Genomic DNA, 15,075 nt, shown 5'->3' with positions numbered 1-15,075 from the left:
CACATGCGTGAGTATCCAAGCCAAATATTTAAATTAGCCCATCTCTGGGATTTTGGATAGAGTCAATGGCAGGCCAAAGTAGTGGGTTAAAGGCCTATCTGACTGCACTTCCATCCTCTTAAAAAGATGTGCAGAATTTGCAGACTTTTGTTTTTGTGCTTGGGTGCCCTAATGTAAAGCCATGCTTTACCAGTTAAAATTAATTTTAGTGTAAGTGTAGGCATTGAGCAAAGTTATAGGGGGGGAAATTCAGTATCGCCCCGTTTGGGGCGCCATTATCGGCCATGCGCAAAGTTTAGTGCCTGGCGCTAATTACCGCCTCCGACAGCAAACTTGGCTTTTATCGCCCCTGGAGGTGATTGGAGCGCTAAATCAGGCGCTTCACACCTGTCTTAAGGCGCAAAGGCCGAGGAGTGAGGCGCTACCTCAACGCTGGCGAAGCAAGGAAGGGCAAATCAAAATAAACCTGCAAAGTGCTACTCAGTACTCAAAACTCCTTCACACAGCGTTGAATCTCTCCAGAAGTCAGTCTCTCTCTCTCTCTCTCTCTCTCTCTCTCAGAATGCGTGGTGCAAAAATGTCACCGACAAGAAAAGGCAGGAAGCGGTCGCCTTTAAATAGCACTCCCCTAGTCCCTTTCTGACAGCATAACGCTCCCCTCAACCTGTCGTTGCTAGCGGCAGGCGGTAAGGCAGGGGGCACCACTCAATTTCCGGTCCGGGCCGCTAACGGGACGTTGCGCACTCGACTGACATCACAATCTGCCGGCGCAGGAGATCGTGGCGGTAGTGTGATAAAATATTCCATTCATCACTCATCAGTATTTCTCTGCCTGTGACTGTGGTTGGTTTCAGTTTCATTTCCATTGTATTGTACTGTGTGTAGGGCTCCGCCCATACCTGGCTCCTATGTAAGCTGGCCCAGCCTGCAGCACATCCAGTACGGCAGACCTCTGGATGGAAGATACATTCTCCTCTGTGTGTTACCTTCTAAGTCAATAAAAGCCTTGTTTTGTTTCGCTAACATCGAGTCTCGGATTTATTGAGGCACATCAGGTAGTGTTTAGCGCCGCTGCAAAATGTCTAGTTAATTTCGCGAGCGGCGCAAACGTCGCTGCGCCCGGGCGCTAGTTGCTTCGCGCCCCATTAGCGCCCTCTTAAGGCGCTAATGGGAGGCGCAAACAACTGAATTTTTCCCCCATACTAACCGGTAAACTTAGCTCTGATAGCCTATTCCATGCCAGAGTGAACCTTGTGGAAAATCAAAGAGAAGTGGCTGTCTTGTCAGTTCTCTACAAGAGTATGACTGGAGTCGTGCCAGAGTTGCTAGAGCTTAAGCTGTATTTCCAGATTTGTGCCAGAAATGTTAGCTATTGCAGCTCCACGTTAATAGTCACAGAACTTCAGCAGTGAAGCCCCACACAGTAATCGCCTTGTTGTCACCTGGAACTCTGTTCATTGTACACAGGAATATAATTGCACAGTAAGCATTACTTGCTAAACCAGGACTGCTGAAACATACTATGAGAAATTTGTGGCTTGGCCATTGGGACCCATCCAATTTCTTCTAACTTTCAGCATCAACCAGAATTAAATTCATGAGACTTCTGGCTTCGTCCTGTTATTACACCACCCATAATGAAGAAAAAAAAATCTAAGGGGGAGAAATTCGGTATAGCCCCGTTTGGGGCGCTAATACTTTAAAAGTTGAAGAATTAGCACCAGACGCTAATCGTTCTCACCTCCCTCGAAATTCAGTTTTAGCACTCCAAGAGGGCAGTGGAGCGCTAAATCAAGCGCTAACCACTTCTCTTAGGGCGCTAAAGTCCGAGAGCGGGGCGTTAGCAGCAGAGCACTAAACAATTTTGAACACATTGTAAACGGCACTCTTTCATCAGAGGCTGCTTCCCTCGCTTAAAGGGAAGGGCCAATGATGCGACACAAGCTAGTTGTTATCGGTTCTGTTTTGCAAGGTGACCTGGGCGACTGCCATTACAGCCCCAAACACACACTCAAAGTGGAGGGCTTGGATATCTTGCACCAATGAAACATTAAAAACTTTGCGCAGGCACCAGACTGGTGCAAAGGTTGCACTAACTGAAAAGCATTCCCTTTAATTACCGCTCCCGAAGCGGCCAGCCGAGGACTACTTTATCGCACTGGACACCAATTACCTTATAAGAAAATACGAAATCTACGCGTATAAAGTGTTTATAGCTCAAGCAGAAAAATGAGAAATGCTTATTGCAAAAGGTAAAATATTTCTTTCAGGTGAGATCTGTGTCAATCTGATGATAAGATGAACTGGTATAGAAGTTGCTCCTTATAATAGGTGTAAAAATGAGTTCAGAGTTGTGATTTATACAGCAGGTTCTATGGTAATACTGGATTGCCAAAGCAAGACTTAAAATATTTTTTAAAATCTCTTTGAAAAGCATTGATTGTATCAATCTTTATGTTTCACAGATTAATTGGTAATCAGTTATTTGTTGGCTGTGGGAGGTTATCATGTGCAAATTAGTTGCCTATATAACAGTGACTATGCTTCAAAAGTAATTCATTGGTTATGAAGCTTTGGGACACCCTGATAAAGTGTTACATAAATGCAAGTTTGTTCTACCTTCATGTATTTTGTTTTCAATGTCTCTTAGAGTCAGCTGGTTCCTCCAATGGCTGTAGCAACAATGTTGGAGCATGCGAACAACTCTGCCTGCCCAGACCCTATGGAGCATACACTTGTGCTTGTACTACAGGCTACCGCATGAACCTAGACAACAAGACCTGCTCATCTTTTGACTCATTTGTGATTGTGTCCCAGCTGACTGTTATCCGAGGTTTCAACCTGGATAAGAATGACCATTCAGAAGCCATGGTACCTGTGGGTGGCTTTGGTAAGTATCCTAATTTTCGATAGTAAAATGGGCTGTGAATAGAAATTTCACACTAAGTACATCACAGAAACATTTTCTAGTAGAAATTCCTAATTATCCAATAAAAGAAGTTCTGTCATGCTTTACAAACTATATTAAAATAGTTTTACTGTGACCCACACCCTGCCAAAACAATATAAGAAAATGTTTTAAGGACAGGTGGTACTTCATTATACCATGACAAATCTACCCTGGATGTGCTTTACTTGTGTGTTACACTATACTTTATTAAAGGCTAATTAGTAACAGCAAGTCTTCATTAATATCATTTATGTAAAGGAATTCTACCAAACACTTGAATAAATATAGTAAAAAAACAACTGAGGTGTAATGAATTCCACATTGGAAAATTGGGGAAGGTGGTGGCAAAAATTACAAGGATATCCCCTCATTTCTCAGAGAAATTGCAGGATATATACTGGTATTCTGTCGCTTAATTTAATTGTTGAATTGTTTTAAAATTGTTTATGAATTTCCTACCTCCATTCTGAGTTTATGGAGCCACTCTACTTCCTCTCCTCTCCCCTAGTTCACAGTGACATTTTACTCCCTCTTTCTCCCTCATTCATGTTGACACTTTTCTCCTACTTTCCCAGTTCTTGCTGGCACTCTTCTCCACTTCCCCTTCTGCAGTTCATGCTGGCAACTCCCCTTCCTCCAGCTCATGCTGGCAACTCTCCTTCCTCCAGTTCATGCTGGCAACTCTTCTTCCAGTTCATGCTGGCAACTCTTCCTCCTCCAGTTCATGCTGGCAACTCTTCCTCCTCCAGTTCATGCTGGCAACTCTTCCTCCTCCAGTTCATGCTGGCAACTCTTCCTCCTCCAGTTCATGCTGGCAACTCTTCCTCCTCCAGTTCATGCTGGCAACTCTTCTTCCTCTAGTTCATGCTGGCAACTCTTCCTCCAGTTCATGCTGGCAACTCTTCCTCCTCCAGTTCATGGAGGCAACTCTTCCTCCTCCAGTTCATGCTGGCAACTCTTCCTCCTCCAGTTCATGCTGGCAACCCTTCCTCCTCCAGTTCATGCTGGCAACTCTTCTTCCTCCAGTTCATGCTGGCAACTCTTCCTCCAGTTCATGCTGGCAACTCTTCCTCCTCCAGTTCATGCTGGCAACTCTTCCTCCAGTTCATGCTGGCAACTCTTCCTCCTCCAGTTCATGCTGGCAACTCTTCCTCCTCCAGTTCATGCTGGCAACTCTTCCTCCTCCAGTTCATGCTGGCAACTCTTCCTCCTCCAGTTCATGCTGGCAACTCTTCCTCCTCCAGTTCATGCTGGCAACTCTTCCTCCTCCAGTTCATGCTGGCAACTCTTCCTCCTCCAGTTCATGCTGGCAACTCTTCCTCCTCCAGTTCATGCTGGCAACTCTTCCTCCTCCAGTTCATGCTGGCAACTCGTCTTCCTCCAGTTCATGCTGGCAACTCTTCTTCCTCCAGTTCACGCTGGCATCTCTTCTTCCTCCAGTTCACGCTGGCAACTCTTCTTCTTCCAGTTCACGCTGGCAACTTTTCCTCCTCCAGTTCATGCTGGCAACTCTTCTTCCTCCAGTTCATGCTGGCAATTCGTCTTCCTCCAGTTCATGCTGGCATCTCTTCTTCCTCCAGTTCATGCTGGCAAATCTTCCTCCCCCAGTTCATGCTGGCAACTCTTCTTCCTCCAGTTCACGCTGGCATCTCTTCTTCCTCCAGTTCATGCTGGCAACTCTTCCTCCAGTTCATGCTGGCAACTCTTCCTCCTCCAGTTCATGCTGGCAACTCTTCTTCCTCCAGTTCATGCTGGCAACTCTTCCTCCTCCAGTTCATGCTGGCAACTCTTCCTCCTCCAGTTCATGCTGGCAACTCTTCCTCCTCCAGTTCATGCTGGCAACTCTTCCTCCTCCAGTTCATGCTGGCAACTCTTCCTCCTCCAGTTCGTGCTGGCAACTCTTCCTCCTCCAGTTCATGCTGGCAACTCTTCCTCCTCCAGTTCATGCTGGCAACTCTTCCTCCTCCAGTTCATGCTGGCAACTCTTCCTCCTCCAGTTCATGCTGGCAACTCTTCTTGCTCCCTTTCCCCCCCCCCATTCCTCCTATTCTCACTAGTTCACACTGGCGCTCTTCTTTCTCTCCCACTCACCATTCACGCCGGCACTTGTTTCCTTCCCTGGTTCACATTGGAACGCTTCTTCTCCCTCCTGTAGTTTATGCTGTCACTGTTCACCCCAGTTAATGGAGCCAGTCTTCCATGCTTCACCTTTTACCACAGCTCCTGCATCCTATCGGATGCTGCTGCTGCTTGGGGAGATTAAACACTGCCGCATGCTGTGTGTGGGAATTAATCATCTCTCAAAAATATCACGATCAGGTATTCCTGCCTGCAGCACGCACCAATGTTCGATTCTCTGGAGCAGCATCGAGAAAAGTGGTAAGATGTGAGTAACATTTGACCACAACAGTTTTATTGTAAAATTAATGATATGAACTACTGAACCTCAGATTCATTACTTTAACTATAGTTTGTGTAAATTTGACACATTTTATGAGTGTGAAACCAAATCTGGGTGCAGTTAACAACTACAAATATATGAATGTATAATCCGAAGGCACGCGCAGTTGATGTCATTTTAACCTGAAATTGTGCAATTTAGTATTTAACATAAAAAAAATCCTCATTAAATTCCCATAAAGGATTTAATATTAAATGGATACTAACCACAATCTGCTTGAAAACTATTAACAAAATGTCCATAATTCTATGGCATTTACAGCTGATGGGTATTTTACATGTTTAAATATTAAGTAATTTCAGAATATTTGGGTTGGATATCCACCTCGCAACTCATTCCAAAAATGTTTTCATATTGTTAGTTTCTATTCAGAAATACAGAATATTCTTATTTTAAAAACCAGGAATGGTGTACTTAGAGGAAGTTTTTTTTGTTTCCCTTTAGGTCGCTTTGTCCTGCATGTAGATGTGCACATATCTTCAGGGTTTATTTACTGGTGTGACTTCAGTACCATAGCTTCAAGGAATGCTATCCGGAGAATTAAACCTGATGGATCTTCCTTCCAAAACATTGTAGTTTCAGGAATTGGTCAGAATGGTATTCGAGGAATTGCAGTGGATTGGGTGGCAGGTCAGGGCCGATCAAGTTTATATCTTCCAAGTTTATAGTAATCACCTTCAATTTCTGTGTGTTGTATTAAGGAAAATATATTTACTAAAGGAGAATGAGGATTTAATGATTAGTTTATTACAAACCGTAATCTCATACAGCATCATAGCGCCTTTGAAATTGCAAGTTCGAGATTTCCGCATATGCGCTAAATCCCAAACTTGCGATCTGTCCAGTTCTGACTGCGCATCGGCTTTGCTGCACGTTTCACCTACCCATTCAAATCAATTTCCCACTGACTGCACATCAATTACCCTGAAAATATTCACGTCTGGTGCAAAAAGGCACAGGAGCCTGTTGCACAGTGTAAGGGGAGGGGGATGAGAAAATTGTATTAGTTTATTCTACAGTGAGGCACTGGTTCATGTCTGAGCGGATACAAACTTGGAAAGAAACTTTAATTTGTTTGAGTTTGAAACAGGGCCTCTTTGCTGCCTAAAAGCCTTTTGTAGTTTTGGTTTAATTATTTCCCAATTTCTATTTAGATTGGATTTAATTCACTTTCATGATTTCCTCATGTTGATCAGATATTTAAACTCTCGATTTTAGATTATTTAAATTAATCAAAAGTTAATTAGTCTAATAGAGGAGACTAATTATAGGTTTGTGTATTATAATCTTGGTTTGTGTAATAAATACGATTGCAATGATCAGAATGTATTAATAAAATAGCATTTCTAGCTGCTAAATTATTTTAAATGAGTTGTGGGCAAATCAGCAATCTCCGCTGTTTCCTGATGGGCTCAGAGTCAGGAAGTGAAAGGAGCACCGCCCCACGTGATCCCAGGTTTGCATACGCACAACGGTGCACCCCTGGAATCTGTGGGCCACTATGCTGTGCACAACTCTGCAGCATTTGAAAGCAACTTCAAGAAAGGGGGTTCACACGAGGTAAGTGCGGATTTCATTCAGATGACGGTGGCGTACTCCTTGGCTACGCCGCCGTCCACGATTTCAGGGCCATTATGTCACTCCTTTAAATACAGAAGAAAATAACTTAGATAACTGCCAAATAAGAGAGATCAAAAACCTGTTGATACATACTACAGGAAACTTTGTGATATCCGGCACCGACGGGACCGGCGTGTTGCCGATCTATCAAAACTGCCGGACATACAAAGTTAATGTTGAAGCATACAGAGGTTTTCATCTCCGTATCTGACAACAAACACTGTTGCTTAGCAACAGCTTCTAAAGAGTTGGCTGCAGCTGCAAGCATCTCTAGCTGAAGCTGTTGCTATAGCTACAGATCTTGCAGTGCCTGACTGGGGAAAAAAAAAGAACGAGAACTAAAAAAACTTATAGAAAACGGCTCCTGATTTTTGCCGTTGGATCGAGTATTCCGGACATACAACCTCCGGATAAACCAAAGTTTCCTGTAGTAGTTTGGTAAGGCTTTTTCTAAAGTGATAACACACTAATTTCTATCTTTTGATTAATAACAAAGTCCAGAGCCACACTAAATGGATGAAACCCTGAATAAAACTACTTCATAACATTTCTGTATAAAATCCCTCTAAATGATTGGAAGTTGGTAAACATCTGTGTAGTTATAATCGGCTCAAGCTTCCCTTTTGTAGTTTATGATCTCTAGATCAAATTACTAGATTCTGTGCTCACAGGTAATTAATTTTTTCTTATTTCTTTAGATAATGGCAGTCCTAAAATTGCAAGATACCAGTTATGCAATTTGTTTCAGAATTCAGATTTTGGATTTGAATTTTGCATTTTAGATCAAACTTTTATAAGAAGACAAGTTCCTTTACCACCCTGTATTTCTAGAAACTGGCATCCATATAAACTGAAAATTCCTATGTCACCATCAGTGCAAAAGTGGCAGTGGAATTGATCTGATCCCAAGCATACTGAAACCGGGAGGCGTGAGACCACCGCTAGCAGATAGTCTCACGGTACATGGGTTTCGCATTTGGTGTGCTTGGTATGAAACATTTTAAAAGTCCCCCAGCAGTCAATTTTTACTTTTGGGAGAAAAGTTCTTTTAACACTAAAAATTAGTCGTCTGGAGAGTGAAGCTCTGTGCATGCAGTGTGACTCAGGTCTGCTGACTCTGCATCATACTCTTCTGAACAGGAATTTTAGCTTAACAACAGTCTTAATTACCTGTTACTTTTGCCCTCAGTGACATATACCTAATTTTCTTCATTACAAGTACCTTCTTCAGCTGGGCATTAATCATCTAAATGTAGCCTCTGCTATATTTCACAAAGCAAGGAAAAAATAAACTTGTACATATTGTAAAAGTAACTAAAATGATCAGGGATGAATATAAGCACTCACTGGTTTTATCTTGTATGTGGACTTGTAGTTGCACCACCCTGATAAATATACTGGACCCCAAACTGATTCAATACCATATACAAGTCTGCAATTCAACCCTAACCATATATAGGTTATATTATAGAACCAGCTGTTTATCCTTTGAAAGGAATGATATTTGTTTTTTTTATGTAATACAGGCAACCTCTATTTCACAAATGCTTTCCTAACTGAAACTTACATTGAAATTCTTCGCTTGAACACCACCTTTCGTCGAGTTCTCATCAAAACCACAGTGGATCTGCCTAGACACATTGTAGTAAATCCAAAGCTCCGATATATCTTCTGGGCTGACTACGGGCAGAATCCCAAAATTGAACGTGCTTTCCTTGATGGCTCCAACAGAACTGTCTTGGTGGATGATGGTATTGTCATGCCACGAGGTCTGACTGTTGACTACACAAATGACTACATCTACTGGATTGATGACTCCCTCGACCTGATTGCTAGGATCTCACCTGATGGTGATGAACATGAAATAATTCGCTATGGTAGCCGCTATCCAACTCCATTTGGAATCACCATCTTTGAAAACAGTATGATTTGGGTGGACAGAAACATGAAGAAGGTTTTACGTGCAAGTAAAGAACCTAGAAATGTGGACCAACCTTCTGTTATCCGAGACAACTTGAACTTGTTAAGGGATGTGGTTATGTTTGATAAAAAGATTCAACCAACATCACCCCAGCAAGTTAACAATAATCCCTGTTTGGAGCTTAATGGAGAATGTACGCAATTTTGTTTTGCATTGCCTGATTTTGAAGTGCCAAAATGTGGATGTGCCCATGGCAGATTGGATGCTGATGGCAAACAGTGCACGATCGTCACTAATGATTATTTGATCTATGCAACAGAAGACTCCATTCGTAGTCTTCACCTGGATAATACTGACCACACGCTGCCCTTCTCTGCAGTAAATATATGGCGGACTGCGGTGGCACTTGACTATGACAGCAGTGACAACAGAATTTATTTCTCACAAAGCTTTGGCCCAGGACGCAGCAAAATCAGCTACATCAATCTTGATGAAACTTCTGCTTCTCCTACGCAGGTGGTGACAGGTAAATACAACAATCACTTTACAGACAGTAATATAACTATTAGTTAGACCACACTTAAATTGAATACAAGATCCCAAGAACCAGCAGATCCCATGGTAGATAAAAGTTCCTGAACTCTCTGTTCCTTTGACTCTGGCCGCCTGTGCATCGCCCCTCCCTTTGCCCTACCATTGGTGGCTGTGCCTTTAGCTGTCTAGGCCCCATACTCTGGAATTCTTTCCCTAAACCCTTCCATCTTTCCACTTCTCTCTCCTTTGCTCACCCCTCCTAATGTACCCATCTATGGCTCATTGTCCATTTTTTTAAATTTGTTAATGCCTCCGTAAATCACTTTGGGACATTTATTTACATTAATGGCACTATATAAATGTAAGTTGTTATTTCGGTGCCATGCATGGGTCCAATGTAGAATTCAGAATTGTTAACAATCATGTTATCAGACTGTTATAGTTACAGCAGATAATGGACAAGCCATTATTGTAAATATTTTAAATTCAATAAAAAATTGATCTTGCTATCACAACAAGAACAACATCAATATTACTGATTCTAAAATGGAGCCTTATAACTAATTTGATTAACTGTTATCACTGGTGTTCATTGTGTGAATTTTAAAGCTAGAATTAGTGGCCTAATGAATTCTACCCTGAAATATAGGGTAGAACATATGTGGCTTAATTAGCTCAGGATTCCCTATTCCAGCATTGGATCATTTTATTTAGCTATTAGAATTGCTTGTTATTACTTAAGAAATTTAAAGCAGGTTCTAGGAATGCACGACTTGAACCCAGGTTAATGCTGGTTACTAGACAAGCAAAACACACTTTTTTACTTTGATACATCAGTGACTGCATATTTTAAACTATTACATAATACATATAAATATTTGTTCCGAGGCTTGGGTGCTCCTGATGGAATTGCCTATGACTGGATTAACAAGAGGATTTATTATAGTGATTATTTGAATCAGACAATCAACTCCATAAGGGTGGATGGCAGTAATCGCACAATCATCGCGAATGTTCCGAGGCCAAGAGCTATCGTACTGGATCCTTGCAGAGGGTAAGCTTGATCAAACTGTAGATTAAAACTGAAGACTTTATTATTCTGTTCCTGTCACAAGCTATCTTGATATCTTTTTACCTTTTGATACCTATTGAAATTAATTCTAAGTAAGTTCTAATGGCTTTTATCCAGCAACCAAGTGCAAATATCATATTGGACAGACAAACCAAGAGCAGAGCAGGAGCCAATCTAGGTGTACAACATGTACAGGGTCGAGTGGGAGGACTTAGAGCAGCCAGACTAGGAATGACCAGATTTCTGGCTATTGCGAAAGTTCATTATGGTGAGAAAGGAAAGTCAGATAATGCTGCTGTCATGTCCTGCTTTTTAGGAATTCAGTGAAATGGTGGGCTGGCTATTTTAGATTAATAATATTTATGGTGAAAAAGGTGAGCAAAATCATGTTCATTCAGTTTTATTAACTGCTACAAATAGGTATAAGGGGCCAGTGATGCTCCTGTTTGCGAATATGAACTGTAACTTCTGGATGACTAATTAGAATGTCAGTCTTATATGAAGAAATAATGATGGTGATTTTTGTCACACTTCACCTAAAAGCAGGATGATAGCAAGACCAAAATCGTGTATGAAACGGAACTGCTGACTTTACCGCCGGCTATCTGCCTGTTCCAGATTTTGGGTTGACTTCGATTTAAGTAGCCAGAGTTCCCACTAGAAACTGAAAGGGGGGGCCTAATCAATATATGCAAATTGAGGTCGAAGGACCTGGTCAAAACCCCAATGCCATTTTTGTCTCTGCCCGTGTTGCTACTGCTAGTTCCTCAACCTGCCCACAAACCATGAGCGGTACAAGTCAGGAGGCGGCCATTTATGGTGATATTTAAAGGGATCCTCAGGTACTATTGGGTAAAACGCAGAAAAGTGATCACACTTGGGAGACATTTTGCTTGTATTAGTGGGTTTTGGCTATTTAGATCACTTCAAGGTGCTTGTTGTGGCTGTAGAACCGTTGAAACCTTTAAAAGGCTTCTGGTGATGCACTTTTATCTTAAGAGTTCATCTGGCAATTCGCTGACGAGAGGAGGAGCAGCAGGAGGATGGGCAAACAGAGCTGCAGCTGTACGATAAGCAAATAGAAGGAGGTCTGCTTGCAGGAATCATTACACTCCAAACACAGTTTATTGGTTAAGGACAACATACCAGCAGTTCTTTGCTGAATAGTGCATAAGAAGGCTGCACTTTTTCAAGGGGCACGCCACAGAGTTGTCACCTCCTGCAACAAGACCTGCAACCAACTACCACACTTAGCACATTGTTGCCTGTTGCCGTCAAGGTCACTGCAGCCCTGGACTTCTTCCCCTCTAGCTCCTTCCAGGCTACCACAGGAGATATCAGTAACATGGATTTTAGCAAAGCTTTTGACAAGGTCCCACATGGCAGACTGGACAGAAAAGTAAAAGCCCATGGGATCCAAGGGAAAGTGGCAGGTTGGATCCAAAATTGGCTCAGTGGCAGGAAGCAAAGGGCAATGGTCGACGGGTGTTTTTGTGACTGGAAGGCTGTTTCCAGTGGGGTTCTGCAGGGCTTAGTACTAGGTCCTTGCTTTTTCTGGTGTATATCAATGATTTAGACTTCATTGTAGGGGACATGATTAAGAAGTTTGCAGATGATACAAAAATTGGCCATGTGGTTGATAGTGAGGAAGAACGCTGTACACTGCAGGAAGATATCAATGGACTGGTCAGGTGGGCAGAAAAGTGGCAAATGGAATTCAATCCGGAGAAGTGTGAGGTAATGTATTTGGGAAGGGTTAACAAGGCAAGGGAATATACAATAAATGGTAAGATACTGAGAAGCGTAAAGGAACAGAGGAATCTTGGAGTGCATGTCCAGAGATCCCTGAAGGTAGCAGGATAGGTAGATAAGGTGGTTAAGAAGGCATACGGATTACTTTTCTTTATTAGCCGAGGCATAGAATATAAGCGCAGGGAGGTTATGCTTGAACTGTATAAAAAACTAGTTAGACAACAGCTAGAGTACTGTATACAGTTCTGGGCACCACATTACAGGAAAGCTGTGATTGTACTAGAGAGGGTACAGAGGAGATTTAGGAGGATGTTGCCAGGACTGGAGAATTTTAGCTATGAGGAAATAATGGATAGGCTGATGTTTTCTTTGAAACAGAGGAGGCTGAGGGGAGATTTAATTGAGGTGTATAAAATTATGAGAGGCCTACATAGAGTGAATAGGAAGGACCTATTTTCCTTGGCAGGAGGGCCAATAGCCAGCGTGCATAGATTTAGAGGATTAGAGGGGAGGTAAGGAGAACTTTTTTCACCCAGAGGGTGGTGGGGGTCTGGAATTCACTGCCTGAAAGGGTGATAGAGGCAGAAACCCTCATTGCATTTAAAAAGTACTTGGATATGCACTTGAAGTGCCTACGGGGCTACAGACCAAGAGCTGGAAAGTGGGATTAGGGTGGATAGCTCTTTTTCAGCTGGCACAGACATGATAGGCCGAATGGTCTCCTCCTGTGTAGTAAGTTTCTATGAATCTGTGTCAGTCTGACGTTCATGCTTGTATTAAGCAGGTGACTGATGGCATGTTTTTCATTACTTTCCCCATGGACATCTAGAAGCAACAGGATAGGGCTTTGGGGCTTGCACAGATTACAGCATTCCCAAGTCCAGTATATCATTGCCTGCACCTATATCGCCCTGCAGTCTCCTTCACATGACCCCATTGTTGCCATGAATAACAAAAGCTTCCATTCCGTTAATGTACAATTTGTGTGATCACAAGCAGCCCTTCATACAAATCTGCAGCCACTTTCCTGGGAGCTGTCATAATGCTTTTATATTACAGCAATCCTCTATTTCCCCACTCTTTGCCCCTGCACGTGAGAGGCTGGTTGCTTGGGGACAAAGGCTACCCTCTGCATTCTTGGTTCATGACTCCTCTTGAGAACCCATGATCCATACAGACCTGTGTTACAATCAGATCCATGGGTCAAATAGAGCTGTAATCAAGCAGACCCTTGAAGTCCTCAAATTATTCTGCTGACTAGACTGGTCTGGTGGCTTCCTGCAATAAAGCCCACAAAGAGTGACCCGTACGATGCAGAATAACTTTGCTGTGCAACAGAGACAACAAATGCAGCTGCCATTGGATGAGGACCTTCAGCATGATGAGGGAGAGGACACAGTTGACATAGAGGATAGTGAGGAATTAACCATCTTTAGCCAGAAGTGCCGAGTGGATGATCTATCTCGGCCTCTTCCTGAGGTCTCCACCATCACAGAAGCCAGTCTTCAGCCCAATTCGATTCACTCCACATGATATCAAGAAACGGCTGAGCGCACTGGATACAGCAAAGGCCATGGGCCCTGACAACATCCCAGCTGTTGCGCTGAAGTCTTGTGCTCCAGAACTAGCTGCGCCTCTAGCCAGCTGTTACAGTACAGCTACAACACTGACATCTACTCGACAATGTGGAAAATTGCTCAAGTATGTCCTGTCCACAAAAAACAGGACAAATCCAATCCAGCCAATTACAGCCTCATCCGTCTACTCTCAATCATCAGCAAAGTGATGGAAGGTGTCAGCAACAGTGCTGTCAAGCGCCACTTACTCATTAATAATCTGCTCACCGATGCTCCAGACCTCATTACAACCTTGGTCTAAACATGAACAAAAGAGCTGAATTTCAGAGGTGAGGTGAGCGTGACTGCCCTTGACATCAAGGCAGCATTTGACAGAGTGTGGCATCAAGGAGCCCTAGTAAAATTAAAGTCAATGAGAATCGGGAGGAAACTCTCCACTGGCTGGAGTCATACTTGGCACAAAGGAAGATGGTTGTGGTTATTGGAGGCCAATCATCTTAGCCCCAGGACATCGTTGCAGGAGTTCCTCAGGGCAGTGTTCTAGGCCCATCCATCTTCTGCTGCTTCATCAATGATCTTCCCTCCATCATAAGGTCAGAAGTGGGGATGTTCACTGATGATTGCACAGTATTCAGTTCCATTTGCTGCAACTCAGATAATGGAGTAGTCCATACCCCCGTGCACCAAGACCTGGACGACATTCAGGCTTGGGCTGATAAGTGACGAGTAACATTTGCGCCGCACAAGTGCCAGGCAATGACTTTCTCCAACAAGAGAGAGTCTAACCACCACCCCTTGACATTCAACGGCATTACCATCATCGAATCCCCCACCATCAACATCCTGGGAGTCACCATTGACCAGAAACTTAACTGGACCAGCCACATAAATACTGTGGCTATAAGAGCAGGTCAGAGGCTGGGTATTCTGTGGTGAGTGACTCACTTCTTGACTCCCCAAAGCCTTTCCACCATCTATATGGTACAAGTCTGGAGTGTGATGGAATACTCTCTACTTGCCTGAATGAGTGCAGCTCCAACAACACTCAAGAAGCTCAACACCATCCAGGACAAAGCGGCCTGCTGGTTGGCACCCCATCCACCACCGTAAACATTCACCCCCTCCACCACCGGCGCACCGTGGTTGCAGTGTGTACCATCTACAAGATGCACTGCAGCAAGTTACCAA

General features: G+C 43.2%; 1 protein-coding gene across 2 annotated transcripts in view; it reads left to right on the top strand.

Annotated features, from left to right (window-relative positions):
* The window catches only part of lrp2a (low density lipoprotein receptor-related protein 2a), a 390,094-nt gene that overhangs the window by 241,593 nt on the left and 133,426 nt on the right, over positions 1 to 15,075 (top strand). For both annotated transcript variants that reach the window (XM_085986489.1, XM_085986488.1), the window contains exons 37-40: positions 2,651 to 2,890; positions 5,856 to 6,041; positions 8,558 to 9,478; positions 10,375 to 10,540. In XM_085986489.1, the coding sequence (XP_085842615.1) occupies positions 2,651 to 2,890; positions 5,856 to 6,041; positions 8,558 to 9,478; positions 10,375 to 10,540 (1,513 nt within the window). The remainder of the gene's footprint in view (positions 1 to 2,650; positions 2,891 to 5,855; positions 6,042 to 8,557; positions 9,479 to 10,374; positions 10,541 to 15,075) is intronic.

The sequence above is a fragment of the Somniosus microcephalus genome, chromosome 4 (genome assembly GCF_052327205.1).
Source record: "Somniosus microcephalus isolate GS21.2 chromosome 4, FLI_Smic_1.0, whole genome shotgun sequence".
Classification (NCBI taxonomy): Eukaryota; Metazoa; Chordata; class Chondrichthyes; order Squaliformes; family Somniosidae; genus Somniosus; species Somniosus microcephalus.
Note: the sequence above shows the minus strand (reverse complement) of the source record. Positions and strands in the feature narration are given on the sequence as shown.